Genomic DNA, 23,661 nt, shown 5'->3' with positions numbered 1-23,661 from the left:
AGAGTACAATACAGCCCCTCTGCCTCTTGCTTTATTTTTCTTCATAGCCCTTACCATGACCATATACCATATATCTACTTGCTTATTTATTTTCTCTCCCCTCCTGGCTAAAACTTAAGATCAAGGAGGGTGTGTAATGGTTGTATTCCTAGGACCCAGAATACAGTGACATGAGTAGGTATTCAATAAATATTTGTTGAATCAGTAAATAATGAATGATGGATGGTGAATGAGGTTGAGACTATAAATGTATCTGCATTAGTATACTGCAGCATATTGTTAGGAACAAATATCTTTTTTTTTTTTTTTTTTGTCTTTTTCCGTGTCTGGCAACGGATCGCAACCCTCAGTGTTACCCCCGTACTGGACTGGGAACCGGCAACGGGATTGCAACCCTCGGTGTTGCTCCCGCGCCTCGCTCAGCCAGTGAGCGGGAACCGGTCTGTATGTGGGATCCGAACCCTCGGGCGGGAGCGCCGCCGCGCTTCCCAAGTGGTGCACTTATCCAGTGCGCCACTGGGCCGGCCCAGGAACAAATATCTTTGACACTGTTAGCTGAGCTGGGGGAATGTTTCCAAACTCAGTGGGTAAGAGACTAGACAGAGCGTCATGGTGCCTTGAAGCCAGCAGACAATCACTTGAATCCTACTGTCTCCCTTGATTAGGACCTTGGGCAAACCCCCTAACTTACCCAAGCTCCTATTTTCTCATCAGTAAGTGAATTGGTGATCTTTCGGGATTCACGAGAGGTGCTATAAGAAAGTAGAAGCAAATGTTGTCCCAATGTTCAAAATGGAGAAAGAAGGTAAATTCAGAAAAAACTAAATGCTGATAATCTTCACACTGATCTGGTCCAGATTCATTCATTCCTTCACTAGTGCAACCAATCATTTCTTCAGGTATTTTTCAAGTCCTGCCACGTACTGGGCACTGTGCTAGGCTCTGGGGTCACAAAGATGAGCACCTGCTATAATGGAGCTCAATCCATTATTATGATTATTAAGCTGGCAGATCAGGAAAACATGGTGTAAGTGACTTTGGCAAGATATCTCCCATGATATCCTTGCGGAAAACATGGAGAGGTGGCCTGGTGGACAATTGTGTGAATTAGTAAACTCCAAGGGATGACAACTAAAGGACAGATATCAGTTTAGGAGAGATTTCCAGGAGAGCACCATACGTTTCCTCCTTAGTCCTCCTCAACATTTTTATCAGTGATTCAGAGGATGTCTGAAGAAATGCTCAACAAATTTATAGATGACATGAAACTGGGATCCAGAAGACCTTTACAGATTTTGGCAACAGGCTAAATCTAATAAGATTAATTTTCATCTAATAAGTTAAAATTTAATACTTCTGACATTCAGGCCTCCCCAAAATCAATAATGTAAATGCAGAATGGGGGGACATGGCTTAGCAGCAGTGTTTTAGTTGACAGCTGGCTCAACAGGTTCAAAGTGTAACATGTCTGTCCAAACAAAACAAAACAAAAAACCCCAACAACCTTATCATTAACAGAAGCATAGTTTGCAGAATGAGGAAGCTTCTCGTCCTGTCCTCCTCTGATTGAACAAGTATATGAAAGCACATTCAGAGGAGAGCTGACCAGGATCATGAAAGGATTCTGGACCATGTCATGTGAGGAATATTTGAAGGAACCTAGAATGTATAAAAAAGATTTCTGAGGTAGGAGGAGACAGGGAGACATGAGACCCCCTCTGAATATCCGAATGAGGAGATTAGATGATATCAGTTCTGTTCCGTGTGCCAAAGGGCCAAACTACAAACAACGCGTTAAATCTACAATAAGGAGACAACCGAAATACCTTTCCAAGCCCCTGACTCGCCAAGGCTGGAATGGACTGCCTCTAGGAGATGGCAAGTTTCCTGCCACCGCAGGGGCCAAGCAGGGATGGACTGACCAGCTGGGGCCTTGTAGAGGGGATGGGAGCTTTAGCTGGGTGGCTGGATTAGGTGATGTCCAAAGTCCCCCCCATCCAAGCCTGTCAGCCATGAGAGTGCTTTTATTAGTCACTACCCACTGCACAGGGTTGGCGTGAGGCTTGAATTAGATGATGTATAGTGTGGGAAAGTGCTTTGGAAACTCTAAAGTGCTTCACAGATGGAGGAGTGGTTGTTATTATTAAACACGAGATTTCCGGAATGTGCTTCTGTCATAAAGCAAGGCACAGCTATATCTGCACAGCTCGTTTGAGGGTGAAATGCAGGGTGGATGGGCATGCTCAGCTCTGCCCACCAAGAGGCGGATTTCCTTGTGTCCTTGAAGGAATCCTCAAGGGGCTTCCATGAAGATGAGCTGCTAGGATAGAGGGGATGAGGGGGGTGATCCTCTTCTTCTCACCTCCCCCTTCATAGGCAAGACTTTGGGGGAAGGCCCTGCTGGGCTACAGAGGAAAGCACAGAATGAAAGTGTAAATCAAAGGCAGTCACTTGCCAGCATCCCAAGAGGCCACAGCTGAGAGGCTGTTACTTGCAGGGCGGATGGGAAGAAGACAGCTGAGCTGGCCTGAAGAGGACGATGACTCAAATTTATATAGCTCATGGGGGCCAATTCAGCAAACTCTGTATTTCCTCCAGTTTTGGAGAATGAGTGTTTATCCCCACATAGATTTCTTTTTCTACCCAGAGATCTCCGTTTCCCAAGAACTGAAGCTCAAAGGAAGGGGACCTCAGCTGTCTGCAGGGTCTGGGGCCAGGGGGATGGGGGTTACTTGAGGTAGGTGTTGGGGGGAGAGCAGAGGGAGGAGCTGGGAGGCCCAGGGTGGGACACGACTGCTGGGCTGCGTACTGGATCTGCCCTGTTCTGGCTTGTGAAAGCCAATTGTTAAAGTTTCAGGAATTCTGGGCTGGCTGGTTAGCTCAGTTGGTTAGAGTGCGGTATTAAAACACCATGGTTTAAGGGTTCGGATCCCCATACTGGCCAGCTGCCAAAAGAAAAAAAAATTAGGAATTTTGCAAGCTGGTTGTAGATCAGGGCGTGCCCCTGCCCACCCCACTCCCCCACAAAGAGAGCCAGTTGTTAAATATCTACTAGCACACCACTAATCTCAGGGTGTCTCCCCAAGTAGCTTTCTTCCAAGCTCCTTGATCTGGCTTGAGAAGAAACTAGCCTTACACACTCCAAGAGGCCACTTGTTACATTCACAGCTGGTCCAAGGCTGGCCACTCTAGACTGGGAGCTTTCCTCCGAGGAGACTTCAAAGCACCTGGAGCCCCTTACACTCCAAGAGGCCACTTGGTACATTCACAGCTAGTCCCAGGCTGGCCACTCTAGACTGGGAGCTTTCCTCCGAGGAGACTTCAAAGCACCTGGAGCCCCTGCCCAGGCAGCTCACTGGGGACAGGTAAGGGTATGGCATCAGTGCAGACATGGAGGACTGTCCCTCTTCAACCAGGGGAAGCTAAGGCACGGAGGAGGAGAGGAAACATTGGACAGTGTCCTCAGAGCTGTCTGGGAGATCAGAAAAGCCTCAGAGAGTAGGAGCAGCGGGTCAGGGTCTGAGGCCCTGGGTTTGATGCTCCTCTGCCGATTATTAAGCTATGTGTTTGGGGGCTAGATTCTTGACCTCTTTGGTTTCCTTATCTGTGAAATGCAGAAGATAATCCCTACGCCACAGGTTGGGAGGAAGAATCACAAGAAAGATAATGACTAGTGGATGGGGCAGGGCGGCAGCACTGCCTGGGGAGGCCTCCCCACTGCGAGCTGCGAGCCTGTGCCCAGAACCTCCACACGGTTCTGTGGTTCCATCTCCTGTCTTAGCCTAGGGTCCTCTTGTGAGGCAAAAACCTTGGGGCTACCCCCTCAAGCTCTTCCCTCCCATAGCATCTATGAACCACTGAACTTCTACCATCTACTGGGTACCAGCCCTCTCATAAGCTTGGAGCTAAAGGGCCCCTGCCCAGATTCTTGATTTGTGACAACTTGAGATGAAGATTCTCTTCCACCCATCCTAAAAAGGAATGGGAAGAGCTGGGAGTTGTAAGATATGGGTGCAGTCATGCAAAATCTGGGGGTGCTGAGACAGTCTGGTCCTAACATGCAAATGAGTAGGAGACACTCCCTGATTTCAGGGGTGCTGGAAAGTACATCTTACCTGCCTGCCTCAGTCGCCCTCACTGACACCCGGTGCCCCACAAGCACTTCTGTTCTGTTAATTTTTCCAATTGTAGGCAGATAGTGGCACATTGTGTTCTAACGAGCTAATAAAATATTTCTATGGGCTTTCCTGTTTAATAATAATCCTGCAGTTGGTTATCATCATCCTACAGATGAGAAAACAGAAGCCCACAGAGGGCCTTCTGTCTAGCCACACTACGTGAATTTGTGCATTTCATTACTTTTCTTTGAGGAGGCAAAGGGGAAGGTATTTTCCCTTCTGAAAAAGGAAGCAGAAGGAGAGGGGGTGCTCTCGAGTCTCTGTCTAGTTCACCCCATTCTTACTGCCACTCCCAGCTTCTCCCTGTAAGTTCAAGTCAATTCCCCACCAACAGTTGTGCTAGAAACAGTCGTTCCATGCGGAACAGTAGGAAGGCTCTTTATTGAGGGAAGGTGGCTCACTGCTGTGCTGACGCCCCTTGTCTGGAGGCGAGAGGAAGCCCGATGGCAAGGGACTTGAAGGCCAGCTGCTGCCCCTCCAGCTTCTATTCAGAGTTCCTCTCTGTTGCTCATGGGAAGCAGGAGCAGGTGACTCAAAATGGGGGCCCCGCCAGTGTCTCTAGGACCTGCGGGAGGTGGTTTGCCTGCGGGAGAGCAGAGGCATTGGCATCAGGTAGAACTCATTTTGAGTCCCGCCCTTGCCACTTACTGCTGGGCAAGCTTGGATATGCAATGCGACCTTCCAGGGTATCAGGTTCCTCAGCTGGGAAATAGGAGTGACAATTCCTCTCTCCCACCACCGTGGTGAGGACTGCTGTCTCCTTTAGCAGATGCTGGGAGAGCACCCGTAACTGGGTGAGGCCCCTCTGCTCTGTGCCTCCAGTGTCCTTGTCACATGGCCTTGACTTTCTGCCTATCTGCCTCTTTCCTCCACTGAACTCTAGAATCCTTGAGGGCAGGGACCAGGTCTTTTCTGTTTATTGCCGTAGACCCTTGTCTGACACAGAGAGTATCCAAAACATCTTTTGAATGCAGGAACGACTGGCATGAAGGGGCCATCCCACTGAATGCTACCTTCTGAGCTGCAGATTTCCTTCCTGACCCTTAATGCCTCGGGCCACAGCAGGGAAGTCTACAGTCACTGACCACATATTGACTGGGAGTGGCAGGCGTCCAGCCCAGAGCTGGAGAAAATGGGACACGTTATTATTCTGGAACTGGCTCTCTCTCTGCCTGTGTGACTTGGGCAAGTTACTCAACCTTTCTAAGCCAGGGTCCTCATCTACAAAATGGGAATAATTATACTTAAGGCACAGAGCTGTTAGAATTAAATGTGATAAGGTGTGCAAAGCAGCCGGCACCTAGTAGATACCCAGCATATGGTAGTAACTGCTAATATAACTCACACAGCCCGCACTGTTAACATAAGCCACTCCTTGAGGGTTGGCTGCTTTTGTTTCTCTGACGTGTGCTGTCCTGGGCATCCTGCTGATATAGGTACCACCCCTGCTAAAGGAACCCACTCTGGGTAGGCGCCCAGGGAAGTGGGACAAGTGTGGGCTCAGGAGCAGGGAAAAGGGGGCCCGTGGTGTCATGGAAGGAGACGTTACCAATCACCTGCTTTGTCACCTTGGGCAAGTGATTCAGTTCCTCTGAGCTTCAGTTTCCCCATCAGGTAAAAATGGAGCTAATAGTACCTCTTCCCAGGGCTCCCATGAGACCCTGTGTGAGGGTGCATTGCTGACAGCAGATGCTCAGCAACTTTGGTTTCTAAGCATTTTTAATGCTTCCTTTTGCTAGCCTTCTCCTCTGAATCCAAACTCCACCACCCCGGGCCATACCCAGCCCCAGAAGCCCCAGCACCCACCTGCCCATGTCCCCCTTTACCCCCACACCCCATACAGTCTTGCTCTTTGTGATTATTATACTCACGTACTTCCCAGAGGGTCCTTTCCTGCAAACCCTGGACAACTTAGACCTGCGCTTTCCCAGCACAGATACTCCTTCCAAGAGGACATCCCTCCTCTTCTGAGCCCTCCAACTGATGCGGGCATGGTGGGAGCTGACCAGCACCACTAGGCTGTGGAAAGCTTTGTTTTCTGGAGCCCATGAGGGGCTGCACAGCCTGCCCAACTATGGGCTGCCCAGGCTCCAGGCAGGCTGGGCTGGACTTTCGGGGAGCTGGCACTCTCTCCAGTGCCAGGGCAAGCCAGGTACAGGATCAGTCTCCTAGCAACCAGGAGAGAGTCTAAGGACCTGAGAGGAGGTCAGGGCTTGAAGCCATCTGGTAAATATCAGGTTTGATCTAAACAGTGGGATGCAGCATGTGGCATGGCCAATGCTGGGGTAGGGGACACAGTCCCCAGGGTGCTCCAGGCCCAAGCCTTCTCACTGACCCCAGCCTTATCTCCCCCCAGCACCCCTCCCCTTAGATTGCACCCCGGTCAGCCCCTGCTGTGCGGGGCTGCCTGCACATGCCCGACAACGGTTTCCATCCTCGTGCCTTTGTTCCCACAGCCGCCTCAGCAGAAAGGGTCCTCATCCCCTCCCAGGCCCCTCCCCGCCAGCTGGAGCCGCCACTCTCCCAAGGAACCTTTCCTGATTCCCCACACCCCCCACACCCAGGGAGACTCGACCCCTGCCTCATCTGTACATGTCTAACCTTAACCCCTGTAACACTGGGGACCTTTATTTATCTGTCTCCATGTGTAGATGGGTTGCCCAGCTCCCAAGCCTGGCTCGTGGCAGGCTCCCAGTGTGTTTGTTAAATGACTGAGTGACGGACTGACAAGGGAATGAGTGAGGGATGTGTTAAAGGGCGCAGAGATTCCAAAGTGGGAGAGGCCAAAGAGGGCTCCTCAAAACATCCTCCAACCCAGTCAGTGCTGGGAGACGAAGGAACGGCGGCTGGGCCAGGGCAGCCCGAGGAGGCTCAAAGAGGCTCCTGGAACAGCCAGCCTGGGTCGCCTCCATTCTTTTCCCGACCAGATACTTCAGGCCACAGAAGAGTTACTTAGTGGTTACAATGGGGGTGTCAATTGATTAATTAACTAATTTTAAAAGGGTTTATAGGCAGTGGCTTCTAAAATGTGGCTCGTAAAATGTTCACCAGCCCTAACTGCATTTCCTGGGGTGTTACTGACAGGAGGCTAATAAGCGAAAGGCTGTGGTCTCCGGAGCCAAGTCTCTCACTTCCCAGATTCGTGCGCTTTCCTGGGAACTGGCTGCTCCCCACCCTTGCCATCCATCCCTGGAGGACCCCTCACTTGTGCAGTACTCCAAGGGGATATCAGAATCTCAGTGTGCGCATGCCTCTGTCGTTATCATGTGTGTAAGGGGTGTTTATACCTGGAAAAACATATTTGATACACTTATTGTGCTCCTAATAAAAAGTAATTAAAGTTCAATCTGATCTGGGGTGCAGGAGACGGGCAGAAGATACAGTGAGAAATCAAGGTGGGGGTGTGGTGACAAGAGGCAAGAACCAATTCCCTACCTTCCCACCCACACGCTCAGCCATCCTGGGGCAGGGAGGGCAGACGTTACTCCCATTTTACCGATGCAGAAACTAAGACCCCAAGTGGACTATAAGCCCCTTCAGGGTAGGACCTCCGTTAAGGTTGCACCCCCGGGTACACAGCACAAAGTTTGCAAGCTCCACAGGAAGTGCTCAATATTTACTGAACGGGTGAGTGAGTGAAAGAAACAGTACTGAAATTACTTGCCTAAAGGTGTAGAATTCATGAGCAGCAGAGCTGGGACAAGGCCTGGGATTCCTGAATTTCTCCTGTGTTGAGCCATCCCACTCTTCCTCTCCAGACCACAAACTCCAAGGACAACAGCATCCCGGGCCCTCTGTACCCCTCCCCCTCCGCTAGGCCTCTGGGACACGGAGCTCACACAGGAACGGGCGGAGAAGCCGATAAAGCACTCCTCAGACCCACTGCTGGCTTGGATCACCTGTTCCCTGATTTATTTTAGGCTTTGTATCCTTGGGCCATTAACTATTTTTGTAGCTGGTTAGGGCACTCCCCCTGCTTAGAGACAAGGGGAGAGACAATGAAATCTCTGTGTTTTTGGAAATATCAGAATTAAGGTAGTAAGTTCATCAAATAAAAAACCTAGAGCAGGCCATTAGAGTGTCTCTTCACAAGCTTAAAAGTCATGTCGCCAGACCATCATCTCCTGCATGGGGGCATAAAAGGCTCATGGTTGGACCTGGAGGTTGTCTGTGCCTTTTACACAATGAAGAATCCAGGTCGTGAGTGAGTTGGAGTTCAGGGATGTGTCCAGTTTAAAGACATGGGTGGCCCAAGCAGGCAGGGAGAGGTCACTGTGCACAAAGAGAAGAAAGGCCCAGCAGAGAATAAAAAAGAAAGAGAAGAGTCTGTTTTGATGAGTCAAAGCAAGGGAAGGTGGATCCCCCGTATGGTCCCTGGGGTGTTGCCCCCAGGGGCAGAGGGAGCCATCAATCACAGTCACAGAGAAGGCTTAGGGGAACTTTCAAAGCTGCTGAATTCACTCTATTGCTGCAAAACGAATGTGTTTCACAGGCAGCTGAGCAGAGGGCCCTGCAAGGCAGGGGGCTCCAGCTCTTAAAGAGATGAGAGGAATGTAGACGAGTGTGAAAGCATCTGAACCCGCTTCTGCCTGTCACAGCTGCATGGCCTGGATGGAGGCCATTCACAGGCAGAGGCCCTGGCCACCCCCTTCTGCCTCCAGTTAATGAAACCAGCATGGGGATCCTAATGACTGATCAAAGTCCATCTAGCTTCCCCAGGACGTCTGCACCCCTGCCCCGCCTGGACTGGGAATGGTGCGAGAACAGGGAGGGAGGGAAAGTACTCAGAGGGACAGGAGAGACCGCCTGGCTTCCCCTGACATGCTGGCCCCAGCCTTAGCCTTCCCCTTGCAGCGCAGGTGAGATATCATTGTCTTGACCCCAGATCTCCAAGCACAGCCACCTAGAGTCCTGGACACCATTCTCCTCTCACTGAAGGTTGCTGGAGGATGGAGGGGGATGGTGACACAGCTTTTGCCAAAGGACCTCAGGCAAAGTCCTGACTTCCGTCTGAAGTGAGCTTCCCATACTGGACCTCAGCTCCGATTTCTGACTTTGCCTCTCTTGCGTCTCTCTGGTCAATAATGATGTTACATTCTTGCAGCTTTTGCCAAAGGACCTCAGGCAAATTCCTGACTTCCGTCTGAAGTGAGCTTCCCATACTGGACCTCGGCTCCGATTTCTGACTTTGCCTCTCTTGCGTCTCTCTGGTCAATAATGATGTTACATTCTTGGTGAACTGCCAAAACCCTTTTAATATCACATATCATCAAGCCATGCTACGTAAATGCCTAGTTACTTACCGATCAGTTTGTTCCTAAACTATCAGCAGAGTGCCCACATCCACAGGGGCTGTGCCCAGTGGGTCAGACTAGGACCCACTAGGATTTCTACTTTCTATTCAAATGCTCATGCAACCTGACATGCTGGGGACATGCAGACAGAAGAATACTAATAAACACTGAATATGAACACAAATAGACCAGACGTAATATCTGTCTTGCCTATAAGCCAAGGGCAAAGATATTTGTGGCATGGTGGGTATGTGTCTCTGTTTGAGGAAGAGGGGGAGGGGTGCTGATGGTAAGAGTCTGTTTCGTGTGGGTGAGGTGGGGGTGGAGGAGCTGTTGCCTTCGCTAGTAAATCCGGATGGTTTCCCAGAGTTGCTGATGGAGCTGTGGAAGGGAGAACTTTGGTGGGTGATGTTGCATATGGAGTGTTAGAGGAAACGGGAGGACTTGAGTGACATTTCTGAGGTGGAGGGAGAGTACATGAATGAAGGGTATATGCCCAGAAGGAATGAGAGGGTGGTTGTGTTACCAGGAAAATTCTGGGAGGGAGGCTGAGTGACACTTGCTGGGGTTCTGGGCCAGTGCAGGAGAGGGGAGCAAGAGTAGAGAACATAACTTCGAGAGTTCCTTTAGGGTCATGGGGTTGCTGGGGCAGTGGGAGAGGAAGCTGTAAAAGTCCAGGTGGCAAACAGCCAGGCCGAGTGTGGCAGAATCACAGAACAACAGAAGGGGAGTGACGTAGGGATTAACACAATGCCTTGAACTGAAGGACCACACATCTAGCTCATATCCAGTTCTCCCTGGGGACACCGTTGTCATTAAACAATTACTGTAGAATCGCACAATCTCTGCGACTTGCCCCTACTGCTTTAAGGGCATAAAGTGAGGGTCTGGATCAAGGACCCAGCTGCAGTAGGTTGGCACTGAGATACTGTAGTCAGACAGTAGAGGGCGCTGCTCCTCGGACAGACTTTAATGGGAAGCCACCAGAAGGAGGAAGCAGGCCACAGGGAGTGTTCCACTGGGTTGTTGCTTTTGCACTTTCTAAACTTACAGTCAGTCTTCAATGCACAAAAACTGCAGAGTGACGTCCTCATAAGTAACCATGGAGTTTCTCCAGGATGGAATGAAACAGAACTGAGGGGCTAGAAGCTGCTTAGCCATCATACCACTTGGCTTGTACCCAGATAGCATGGGGCCATAGCCATTAATGCTTCTTTACTAAAATAGGAAGAAAAAAAGCCTCCATCATTTTTAATAACTTTATTCCCCAAACTTCAAAAATTAAATTGCCAAGTTGAGAACTTGCCTTGAAAAAAAAATTCTAATTTATTATAAAGAAGGTCCGGGGCTTGGGAATTTTTTTAGTGCAGATTCCTAATTTTCCAAAGTGAGATTCTCCTGTGCATTTGAATAGATTATGATTGGTATTGCTAGCCCTTAGCATAACGGGAACATTATTAAAAAGACTGCTTGGGTCTCAGAGGAAGGGCTCTGCTTCTCGCTTCCTTTTTCATTTTGGGGACTTCATATCAGAGACTGTCCATTTTTTGCCAGTGAAAGGCACAGGGTTTCTGACGAGGTGATAGAGAGATGTGCTCAGCTGTCCAGGCCTTGAGGAAACAAGTCACACGGGGTCCAAAAGTAATGCGATTAGACCTAAAGGGATGAGGGGGGAGTCGGTCTCGTTCTCTGAGAGCCCCATTTAGGACGTGGTTCCCCTGTGTGCCTGACCTGTGTTCCTAGCAGGCCCCACTTTCCTGAAGACACTGAGTGTCAGAGAGCAGCTGCTTCTCTAGGATAATGAGCATAATGAGGGAAACGTAGCAGAGTTTCCCCCAAGAAGCTGGAAGCATAAAGCGCCCTGGACGCATGAAGGGAGGAAAGCAGGAGGATGAGTGCACGTTCCCCAGCACACAACCCCAGCAGCCAGGCACACGCGGGAGAGTCATTTCTAGAAGGGAGCCGCTCCTAGGAGCCCGAAAGAGTGGGGAGAAGGGCCCCCCGAAGCCAATCGGCCTCAAAGGCCGGCACTGTGGAGAAAACAGCCTTTCATGAGCCTGAGGCCTTTGCTCTGGCGGCTTCGCCATCTCCTCCATCCTGCCCTAATCCTCTGCCCTGGCCCCTCATCCTGATCCATTTCCTGGGGAACCAGCTCAAGTCACAGAAGGCCAACAGCAATTCTACCATAGTCTAATGGCTTAGCCAAGGCCATAAAGACCCCAAGACAGTGGCCTGGTCACTTTACCATGGACACTGAGGCTTCCTATCAGACACTTCATTTCTGGATCTCTAGGGTTACAAGCAGATGCGCAGCTTCCCCAAGGGCAACTGATTCCTCTGTTGTAAATGTGAATATTTTCAATGGAGGTTCTGACGGATCCTCAAAGGGAAAAGCCTTGGGACAATCCCTGCATCTGGCTTCTGCTCTAAGGCCTTAGATAGAGCTGGAGCCTCTCTTTCTCCCCTAAAAGGCTAGGGAAGCTCAGGGATAGCTTCTGGGGGCTGAGCAGCTGGGATTGCTTAATCCAGCTGTATGCTGAGAATTAAATTAGGCTCCCGGATCGGCGTTTTTGGACAACACAGGCCCTTGCTGCAGCTCTCCTGCTAATCCCCACCAAACCAAAACTTCTCCCAGCTGCCCAGGCAGGCAAAACAGGGCGGGCTGGGAGGGAGGGAGGCAGCCACCACCAGCTGTGCCAACCCAGTGCTCTCTCAGCCCTGTCCTAGACTGTCCTTGAGCCTTAGCTTTGGGGGTGGACTGAGCACCCACCACCTGCTAATACAGGAAGTGTCCTCATCTATGTTCCCCATTTCCACCATGGAGCTCAGGGAACAGTATCCAGTTACAGAAGAAATGGAGCCAAAGTTCCCGACTCTTAATCAATACCCCTGGGGCCCCAACACTGGCTGAGCAGGGGAGGGAATGGGTCTGCTACTATGGAGGAAGAATGGGTTTTTGCCCCCCAGGACAGTCCCTAGGTTTTTCTTCTCTTTTTCACTCTTTCTTTGGAGGTAAAAGGCCTCCATCAGTTGAGGGCTCCTTCTGAAATTTGTGTCTGGGATCTGCAACCAGGGAGGGAAAGACGTTGACATCGTGTTGGATGCCTGGAAGCTTTCGAATAGAGAAGCCATGTCAATGCCAAGTCCAGCCTTGCAGTCACTTGCAGAAAACTACCAATGTGGGTGGAAGGTTCGCTGAATATGAAATTAGGCTAGAGCTGGGGAAGGAGCATGAAGCTGACATGTGGAAGCAGGGCTGGGCACTAAAGGGCATGTGCTCGAAGGCTGGTGAATGATGGGGGCTTTGTACCATAAGGGGAGAGGAGTCCAAGGTGGTTTGCACGCTGGGCACCCTGGAAAGTGGCCCCACATCATCTTGTAATTTCACAGGGGGAGGGGGCCATGACAAGGATGTACAGAGCGGCTACTGCATATACATGCAAAAGTCTCCCCACCCCATGTCTGCATCTTAATACCCTTTTCACGCTGTGCAGGTATTCCATGTGGTCCCTGAGAACCGCAGTGTTTGAAATGCTAACGAGTGAGGGATACCAGGGCAAGGGTAAAGGATGGCTGCTGGAGAGAGTGAGGATGATAGCCAGCACACAGTAGGGACTCACTGCACATTCATGCAAATGAATGAATGAATATTCTAGCTGGCTGCATTTTGTATTACAGACGCTCAATAAATAAATATTGAATTAATATTGACTTGAGAAACTAGTGTGGAGAAAACAGGAGATCAGGAAGGGAAAGGTCAGGGGATGGAGCCTTCTGTGAAAGAGCAGGCGCATAAGTAACAGCTAAAAAGAACTAAGGGCAGATAACAGGTGCCCATGGGGGAAGCACAGATGAGAAGTGATCATTCTCAAGGACTGCAGGAGCCCAGCCGGCAGAGCTGGGCCAGGCTTCCTGGAGGAAGGAGACAACCGGAAGACAGTGAGAAGCTGCTACCTAGCAGGTGCCGGTGCCTGCTGCAGGAGTAGCAACCAGGGTGGGGGTCTCAGAAGAACCTGGGGGGCTGCTGTGTCTGAGCAGACGGGTGGATGCTGGGAACCAGAGGGAAAGGGTTGGAGGGTGTAGAGAAAGAATCCTGGCTTTTTAGGGTGGGGGTCTCAGAAGAACCTGGGGGGCTGCTGTGTCTCAGCAGATGGGTGGATGCTGGGAACCAGAGGGAAAGGGTTGGAGGGTGTAGAGAAAGAATCCTGGCTTTTCCTAAGTAGAAAGCGTGCAGAGTCCTGAAGAGAGAGAGATTCTTCCAACAGGCAGGAGAGGAGGATTGGATGAAAGGGCTCCAGTGACCAGTGAATAGAGGGACCTGGTACTAAGGAACCTCTGAGTAGGAAGTTTCCCAACACTCAAGGCATCCTCTACTTGCACCTTGTACCTGGATCTCCCTGAATGTGAATTTTGCCCAGTCACGACAAAGGGGCTTAGCTGCACTTGGCTGATGCCCGTGGGGTGGGGGGTGGGGAACAGAACATAGAACCATGCTAGGTTACATTCCTAGGTGCTGGCAATAGAATTACCCAAGCAGGGTCTGACCCTGGTGTTTTGTCAAATGCAAAGACTCCTTTCAGGGGTCTGTGTTTGCCGGGCTCTCTGCAGACAGGCCTCGCCAGGCCTGGCAGGGGAAGAGCCCAGGGTGCTGCAGCTGGGGGAGGCCTGGCCCTGCCCATCGGCCTCTGGACTGTCCCAGCCCCCCGCTCCCTCCCTGGTCTTCCTCCCCTGGCACACTCACCTGTGGGCTGTCCTGGTAGGGTGGGGGAGGGACATTCTGCGTGGCCATCATCGTCAGAGCTGGGGCTGGGGAGGCATGTTGCATCATGGGATTGATTCACATGGAGGATCTGCGGGCAGGAGAAAGGGGGCCGCACCATTAATACCACAGAGTACAGGTGAGCCCTGGGGACGAGCCAGCTCCACATTTTTTTGGGCTGGGCCACTTGGACTGACTGGATACAGCAAGGGCTGGAGACCCTTCAGAGGAACAGATGAGAGCTGAGGGGAGAGCCCTGGGTGGGGAGGGGCTTGCTGTGCTATTTTGACTTGAAAGAAACAATATTCAAATCATATGTAAAACAATCTGTACCCCTGCGGTGAGGCTTTGTTCAGCATCAGCTCTAGCCTGGTGTGTGAGGGGGAGGGGGTGGGGACAGGGGCTTAGCTGGTGGCAGCACAGGGGGATTGGAGGGTGACCCCACATGACAAGGGTGAGCCTTGCCTCACCCTTTCCCAGGCTTTCTGGAGGAGCCACCAGCACTCACAGTGGCAGGAAGGCCTCAGGCCCCCCACTCTCCAGCCCCAGGGTCTCCAAGCACCAGGCTCACCCCTCCCAAGTGTGCTCACCACACCCCCTAGTGGTGGTAAGGGACGTGGGTTGCTGGCCCCTCTGCAGACTGCAGCCCAAGGGTGACGGCTTGGAGGTCTTGGGAAAGGGAAAGAGACAGGGAGCATCAGGATTTTTCAGGTGCATGCTTGTGGCCATGGGCATGCAGATGTGCCTGTGCATTCTATTAAGGAAGACTTTCCTTAGCCTTGGTTCAATACAGAGTCACAGGCATGTGGGGCCAGAAGTCCACAAAATACCAGAGCCAAATGGTCTACCTGCCTCTTACAGTGGAGGAGACAGAGGCCAAGAGGAGTGAGGTGTGTGTAAGGGGGGTGTGGTGGGGCTTGTTAGCGAAGCAGGGATGGAACCAAAACCTCCAAGGTCTGCGTCTGCTCCACTGTACCACACCCTCACCCCTTTCTCATCAACAATAAGTGAGCCACCCCCATGGGGCCTCAAGGTTTCCTCTTGAACCAGAACATGGTGCCCTAAGGGGAAACAGCCTGGCAGTGCCGCCCGGGAAATAGAATGCCCAGAGAGCTGTGGAGCTATAGAGATGTGCTGAAATATTTAGAGCTGGAAACCACAGGCTAGTTGCCTGATGCAGGCCTGTCTATCGTGGGGTAGGAGATTCTAAGAACCTCTGTGGAGTGCAGGCCCTGTCCTTTTCCTGGGTGGAAGGCGCACAGCACTCGGCCCCTCCGTCCCCTCTCCCTGTGCACTCCAGGGCTTCATCCTCTTCTGCCTGATGCTCCCCGGGTCTTCCAAAATGTTCACATGCCTAAATTCTGTGGGAATTTGAGGGTGCTTTGGAGCTGCTGTTAAGTAAACACAGGGCTGTGTGTGTGTACGCGCATGTGCCTGTGCGTGCGTGTGTCATTATTTTTCAGAAAGGGGAAGAAAGATCTACTCTGGCCTGACCTAAGTCCACAAAGTACCAGGTATGCTTTGACTTTAAGTGCACATACAGAAACCGCTGGAAATTTATATTTCATTCAATAGATGTTTATCAAGTATCAGCTCTGTGCAGAGAACTGTGCTGGGGATGTATGTGGCAGGACAGATGAAGGAGGCAAGGTCTTCTCTGCAAGGAGTGTGGTCAGTAGAGGGAGGTGACAGTCCAGCGGGAAGGAACGCGAGGAAGAGATACCCGTGGAGAAAGTGCAGGGCATGACAGCTTTTCCTGTGCTAAAAACATTGTAATTGCAGGATAGTTTCTGTTGGCCTCACTGCCTGTACTTTGCTTCTCCCTCCTTACTTCAGAAGACAGACCACCAGGATATCCCTGCGACGAAAGCAGGCAGGGTCTCGCCCACCTCACACACGCTGGGCACCGAGATCCAGGATTTCCTCCCGCACAGGGGCTCAGAGTAGAAACGTGAGGGGAGCCTCTCTCCTCAGGCAGGGGAATCGAGGCCTCTTTTCATGGCTGGGTCTCTGTCTGGGTGGTAGTCAGCACCCCAGCAAGACAGGAGCAGAGTGAAGACGGTTCCAGAGGGAAAAATGGGGATACAGCCTCCTTGAGACATCAGAAACAACTTCAAGAATTGAGACTTTTGAGATATTAAAATAGATGTGGAATCTCTCAGACTCTGAGGGAATAAAAGAAATTGGGATATTTCGAGAGCGCGTCTAGCACAGCCTTTCCTGGAACTCTGGTAGAAAAGGTAACTTTGGATGGAGCCTAAGGGTCGGGGTGGTGGGATCTCTTCCCTGAGTGCCAATCTTAGGTGATCACTGGCTGGAGAACAGTGACCGGCGGTAGCACTGTTGCCCCAGCAGCCTCCAGAAGAGGGTGCCCGAGCGCAGAGTCGGGGTGGGATCCGCCTCCAGGAAGGAGGGCTTTCTCCCCTTTCAGGGGTAAGGGGTTCCCTTTAACCCCGGGTTTGGGTCTTTTGGTGACCTCACTGCATGGATGAGAAAGTAGTAGTGAAGGCAGAGCAAAGGAAGCTCAGTGAGGAGGATCTGGGCTAAAGAGAGGAGTCTTTAATGCGCATTCTTTTGTTCACTGTCCAATGAATGGGAGGTAGGGTCATTTTAGAGGTGCTGCTCCTAGAAATATTTGCAACAGCAGGAGGACTGCCCTGTCTGGCAGTAAGGAGGGACAGATAAGAGTGCTCTGCATCCAGAGACAGCCATCCATGAGGCTGAGAGGAGATCTTTCAGTCCTCAGCCTGCTGGGATGGGATCAGGGGTCAGACCTGCTTCAGCAGAGGTCAGAGGAAAAATGTTTTGCCTCTCCCCCTTTCTGGAGTCACCACAGGCCACTAGGCCACTGCCCCATTGCCCTCTGGGGGCTCCTCCTGCAGGAGAACAGGAGGCCTTTTCATCAGGGGCTTAAGTTCCTTCTCTGCTCACTCAGGCACAGAAGCCTCCTTCAGCAACTTGACACTCAGGGGAGTCAGCTGCAGTGAGACCCCGTGGCCACCTCTGGAAGCTGGCTCTCTTCTTTGCCCTCCCCAGTCTTGCTAGGCTTCTCCTGAGGGGCCACGTGCCACCATCCTGGAGAGGAATTGGGGTATCTGACTAATCTTGTCTGAGACTCGGCTGGGACGGTGCGGTGCGGTTGGGAGGGTGGAGGAACTCCTTTGTCAAGAACTGGGGTCCCTGGCCCTTTGGGGAAACCTGCCCTTTTTGCCTTTTCTTGGGGCGTGGGGAGAGAAGTAGCAGGCCTGAGCTCACCCCGGCCAGGGCTTCTGAGCTTTTGTCAGGGGCCCTGTCCAGAGGCCCCAGCTCTGTTACCAGACACCAGGGCATTCGAGGGAGCATGGCCAAGACTGCAGATAGAGGTCATCCGAGGAACAACTTACCTGGGAGAAACTTCCCATGGGGAGAAGCTCCCCTCGAAAGCTTTTCTTTTTTAATGGTGAAAACCTTTATTATATGATAGCTAGTAAGGAAAAACCTAATGCTACACTCAACCCCACAATGGTATCTAAGAAGAAATCATTTGTGTCACTGATATCATCATCAAAAGAAGCTAAAATTGCCATTTTGCAGAGCTCAGGAGGCAGTGAGGCCCCGGGGTGGAGGAAGGGGCATGAAAGGACGCCCCTTTAGGAAACAGGCGAGGCAGTCCAGAAGCACCCATCTCCCCTGCCTCCTCAACTCCAGCCTCTCTGCACCACGAGGCTCTCAGTCTGGAGCCCAAACTCCAGTGTGTTGACAAACAGGCTTAGGGAAAAAAATACCAAGCTCGTTAGGAAGGAGCTCATTAGGACTTGTTGACATGAAACCCATTAGACCAATTAACATTCCATTAACGGCCTGGGGCACCAAGGGGTTAATGCTGCTGGGCAGTAATTGGGCTGAGGTGCTGGGGTTGGGGGCTCAGGGTCTTAAGGATGAGAAACAAAGTCTAATTGGGAATGCTCTGGCCAGCTGGCCTGACAGCATCTGTTCCTGGCCTCTGACCCTAGCCACGGCTCAGTTGTATCCAGCTGAGGTAGGAAGGCCCAGCTGTCCTTTGGCCCCTCACTGTCCCACCTCCTGCCCTAAACTGGAGACTGGGCCGATGGCTGGCACATGGACAACGGGGGAGGGGCTATTTCCACTCTCTTGTGTTCTGATAGTTCTGTTTTCTTCATTCACGCCCCCCCCGCACCACAAACACACACACTCCCTCCTGGTCCGAGAAGGACGTCCTCTCTCTTCTCCCAGGGCTGCTTTTCTGTGATGTTATCCACTCTTAGAAAAACACTTCGGAGAAGCTAGAATACTTGAAGCCCCAGAGCCCAAATCATCTGAAGTGTGTTGTAGTTCAGGGCCCCCAGGTCAGCCTGCCTCCCCCCAGGCTTCCATAGCAGCCAAGAGGCACTCCTGAGGGCCCTCCAGGAGCCCTTGTCTGTCCTCCCACATGCACCAGCAGTGTTTTCATGATGATCCTTCCCTTGGTACAGTAGAGGCTGTGGAAGTCCCGTCCCCTGAGTCTCAGTGTCCTCATCTCTAAACCCTGAGATTGGACGAGAAGACTCATGAGGTTGTCCTCAGCTCTCAATTCCCATGATCAGAGCCAGTGCTTCAGGTCAAAAAGTCTGGATTCCATACCCAGTGGAATCTGCCCTTTATCTGTGGTCTGTACAAGTCACTTTCCCTCTCGGACTGCAAAATGAAGAGATTTCCCCAGAAGATTCAGAAAATCTTTGCCCATGGTTAGCACTCCACACAGGCTTATGGAATTGAGTGGGAAGAGTTGGATTTAGCTTCATTCAAAAGGCCAGCCAGCTCCCATCTTCTCTTCCTCCCTTCTCGTTTGAGAGTGGGGGAGGGAGACCCCTGAGGCCAGTGGACCAGAGGTCCTCCTCAGTTCCCCCAACTCAGTCACCCCCAGTCCCACCCCCAAGCTGACCCCTCTGATAGGCTGCCCAGGCCTGGCTTCTGATGTCTAGACAGATTTGCAGAAGGCTGAAATAACACAGTGAACTCAGCAGGAGGAACCGAAAAGCTGCATTAGTAACCTGGCTGGCTTCAGCTTCTCCCTCTGGGGCTGCCACCTCAACCCTGGAGCTTTCCTGTTTCTTTTCCTTCAGCGGCAAGCCTTGTCCAAAGTGATCGGCTCTGGCCCAGCTCCCTTCCTGGAAGTGGCCTGTAGGTGGCGTCGCAGGGCCCCGCTTTAATTGCATTATATAATATAACCTGTTTACTAAATCGTGTAATCAGTCGCCTTAGGATTTACAGCTTCGGATGTGTATGGAGAATTGGACTTTGAGTCAAATTTAAAAACAAATAAAAATGAGAGGCAGCTGTTGCTGATAGTGTGATATTCATCTTTTGGAAACAAATTCACCCCAGTGCTATAAATTATGCCTGAAAAAAAAGTGTTGTTGGTGGGAAGGAGTTGGCTAGGTCTCCTCTGCTGGCAACTCGGAGCAATGAATCTTGAAATAACGGTGTCAACCTGTCACTGATTTCATGTGACTCTGTGGATTTATCTAAAGAAATGCAGGCGTGCGGGTGTGTGCCCGCACACACACACACCCCCAGGTCTCTTTGCAAACCCCAGTAAGGGCTAGAAATCACAAGCTGAGAGCTGAGTGTCTAGAGAAACTCCATGGTCCCTGCAGCTTGGAGTATGGAATTAGCACCAAGAACTGGGGGGAGGGGACAAGGATGTGGCCAGTTTGGGGGTGGTGAAGGAGGACGGAGGGGAGAGAGGGGACACACCGTGTCTGGGAAGCTCTAAAATGTGAGCAGGGATCTGCTACCCCCAAGATCCATTGTCTGGTTGAAATGTTTCTAAAAGAGGGAGAAGTGAGGGGTCTTAACAGTGGGGAGAGGGAAAGCTCCCCAGGGCCTGCCATGCCTCACAGCACATCAAGCAGTGTCCCCTGCCTTTTCAGGTAACAGGAATGCCATGGCCTAATGGCTGCTGCTTCTCCCCACCTTTCTGATTTTGGGGTGATGGGTGGGGAAATGAAAATCCCCTGGTCTGACAAGGTCAGGCTCAGAGTGGGGCCTGGCAGCCAAGGAGGGCAACTGTGTCCATGTCCCTGAGGAAGGACAGGTGGGAGAGAAACTGAGCAGGATCTGACTCGGGTCTGACCCCCCTGCTCACTCTGTGTCCTGACAGCTGGCCAGCTAAGAGGTCAAAAAGTAGCCACTGTTCCAGAGTTACCTGGGTCCCAGGGCACACTGCCCCTGGCATGAGCCCGTGTCCTCGCAGAATGCTGCAGCCAGGGGGCCAGCTTCCCGGGTGCCCCTCAGCTCCTGCTTGGAACACTCAGTGGGAAACAATTCTGTACTGACTTTGGCAAGAGGCAGAGATGACAACCAAGTCAATGGACCCTTTGGCCACACACCACTTCCTGTACTTATTGTCACTTGCCACCTTTCTGGGAAGCTGACTTGGGAGGTGGTGCCAGGTTGTGCCATAGTATCACGGTGATGTTCTCCAGGGCACAGAGTGGGGATGGAGTGGAAGCCAGCGTGAGCTTTGTCCAGGGCTGCCTGCTTCTGAGTCCCTGCTTCTGAGTCTCTCTCTCTTCCCTCAGCCTTAACTATCACATGGAGCACAAGGGCTTTGGAAGAGGTAAGAGCCTTCTGTGAAACCAGAGAGCCCAGAGAACCATTGCCCCCCATCCTCAGGGGTGTGGCCTCCCCCAAATGCCTATGGTCCTGCTTCCAAAGGCCCCCACCTCCTCTCCTTTCTGCATCCCCAAGGCTGTTTTATTATTTGTTCTTTATGTGGAATAACAAGGTGTCCCCAATGTGGCTGAGCCAACAGGTCCTGGATACCCTCCCTGATCCCAGCCTAGAGATGAGCAAAAGCTTGCTCCAGGAGCCCAGTTCTGGGGGCGTATTATCCACCCTGGGTCCCCATGTGCACCGTTTAGTGGGCAGATGCTTAGTGGTCATGCAGGCAGAGGATTTGATGCTTAAGCAATATTTGGGGACAGGCCCCTAGCCTAGGGGCAAGTGGGGCTGTTGACAATCACTCCCTCATTCCTCAGTGGACAGAAGTTGTCATCTGGAACTGTGGCCAGCAGGTTTCTTAGGAGCCCCGCTGTCTTGCCCTACTACTGACTGATGCATGGGGTTCCTGCATCTCAGGGTGCAGAGTTCCAGGGCCACACCTTCCTTCCTGCCCCCCCGCATTTTTCAGTTCAGCTTCAGAACAGGGAGCAGGCTCTGAGTCGGAAGGGCTGTGCACACCCTGCTCCTGCTCCTCCACGACGCAAGCAGAAGGTGGGAAGGCCCCGCAGTCCTCCCTGCCTTGGCTGTCACACCTTTCCTGGCTTCAAAAAGCCGCTGATATATTTTACAAACTGAAACAGCAATTTAATTCCCCTTGATAGCGGCAATTGTCCATTAGATCTTCCTACTGAGGAGCTTAACAATAATTCCTTTCATCCAACTGCTTGCTTCTTCTTGATCTGAGAATCAATCCCATAAATAGCAGGCAAGAGTTTTCACATTACTCTCCCCCTCCAGCTTTTAGCATTTTGATGAAGATTCTCATCTCCTCTTTAAGCACTTTACAACTTAGCAATTTTTCCCCCTTTGGTTCCTTTAAACAAAATAAAACAGAAAACAGAAAAGAAAAAAAGCACGCTGGCTGTGAGGGTGAGCAGAGTCCTTGCAGCCCTCTCAGGATAGGTGGACTGCACCCTTTCCTGCCTGGAGGCAGGGGGATGGCAGCCATGACCTCCACTGGGCTCCGTCTGCTGAAAGTGGGCGCTGCTCTGCCCCAGAGGCGCAGCATTGTTAGCCTGGTCCTAAACTTACACTCACCCTCAACTAGGTCCTCTTTGCCAGTGAGGCTTGACTCGCAGTATTTGTCCCTCTCAAGGAGCCCCCTCCCCTTGATGTTGACCCCTAGAAGTGGAGGTCAGAGGGAGGCCATCGCTGCTGCCTTGGGGGTGGTCTGAGCCTCTCCTCCCCCCAGGGCCCCTCACTCAGGCAACCCTCTAACCTAGAGAGGGATTCTGCCCTAGGTTTTTCATCTGCAGCCCCCTTCATCTTTACCGAAGCAACAGGAATGGGAGAGGTGGGGAGGCACAGGGAAAGGACAGAGCTTGAGGCCTTTCATTCAATTTTTCTTTTTCTTTAAACATCCAGGCAGCTCAGTGATCAGGGACAGAGAAGAGCCCTCCAGCTCTTCCATGGGGTGGCAGTTAGGGTGGATTGCCAGGACACCCGGGAGCCCCCACTGGCCCCCCGAGACACCATCATGTGCTCTCTTGTACACACACACACAGACACACACACACACACACACACACCACACACACACACACACACACACACACACAGAGAAACAAATCTAAAAATGAACCCAGGGGCTGCAGTCCCTCTCGACAAACCTGACTCCCAGGTTTATGATTATGACACACACACACACACACACACACACACACACGCACGGAGAGAAACAAATATAAAAATGAACCCAGGGGCTGCAGTCCCTCTCGACAAACCTGACTCCCAGGTTTATGATTATTTGTCAAGAACTGACAGCATCTGCTGCTCAGGAACCAAGCTGAGAAAACAACACAGCCGGGCCCTTGAGGCTCACAACTCAACAGAGACAGACAAACAGCTCAGACGCTGGGGATCCCAGATGGAAGGATCACTTCTGTTCTGCAAGGAGCCAGGCAACCACCTCTGACTGTCCTGCCTGCCTCCCTCCCTTGTCTAAGTCTCTCTCTTCTCTGAGACAAGCACTTAGGGCAGATGACACTCTCTGGGAGCTGGGAGGAGGAGGAAAAGCAGATGTGGGGGCCGTTTAAGGTGTGGGCAAGGAGGGGGCGGGAGCAGCAGGACTGGAGGGGGTGGGAGGTCCACAGAGGCAAGGGACCCTGAAGCCTAACCCGTTCCTCACCTGTGATGACCTCAGATTCTCCTGGGACCGGAGCATCCTAAGACAGTCAGCCAGGCCCCTTTTCTGTCTGAGAAGGACTGTATCATATCCTCTGGCTAGACGTATCTGGTTACAATTTTTTAAACTTGCCTCCAGATAAAAAAAAAATTAAAAGTCAAGAGTGAGTATTGTGGAAACAAGTGGCTCTGGTCTAGGTGCACATTATCATCGAAAAGCCACTCATGCCTGAGACTCCCAGCCAGCTGGTATCCTTCCCCTGGGCCTCTGTGGTGGCCCAGGTGGAGCTTGCCAGGTAAAGGAAGGGGACCGGGGTGGGGTCCATGGCAACAAAGTCGGCTTGAGGAGGAAAGGCTGCCCAAATCAATGGGCTTCTTCAACCCTTGGTCCTCACTGCTGTTGGGGTGAGGGCAGGCACCCTGGCTCTGTGTGCCTGATCGGCCAGGAAAGGCATCCCCCAGGGAAGGGAGGATGACAGCCTGATGTGGGGGAAGTGACACTGGGCAGTGAGGCCAGTGCTGCAGACACGCCCTTTGTCAC

At 51.8% G+C, this 23,661-nt stretch overlaps 1 protein-coding gene across 1 annotated transcript in view; it reads right to left on the bottom strand.

Annotated features, from left to right (window-relative positions):
- The window catches only part of PKNOX2 (PBX/knotted 1 homeobox 2), a 78,279-nt gene extending 63,950 nt beyond the window's left edge, over window positions 1-14,329 (bottom strand). Inside the window, exon 1 of the mRNA XM_008589228.1 lies at window positions 14,214-14,329. Coding sequence (XP_008587450.1) covers window positions 14,214-14,300 — 87 coding nt within the window. The 5' untranslated portion in view covers window positions 14,301-14,329. The remainder of the gene's footprint in view (window positions 1-14,213) is intronic.
- Window positions 14,330-23,661: the final 9,332 nt, after the last annotated feature.

This window comes from Galeopterus variegatus, unplaced genomic scaffold (genome assembly GCF_000696425.1).
Source record: "Galeopterus variegatus unplaced genomic scaffold, G_variegatus-3.0.2 Scaffold5316, whole genome shotgun sequence".
Taxonomy (NCBI): domain Eukaryota; kingdom Metazoa; phylum Chordata; class Mammalia; order Dermoptera; family Cynocephalidae; genus Galeopterus; species Galeopterus variegatus.
This window is presented reverse-complemented; position numbering and strand designations above follow the sequence as displayed.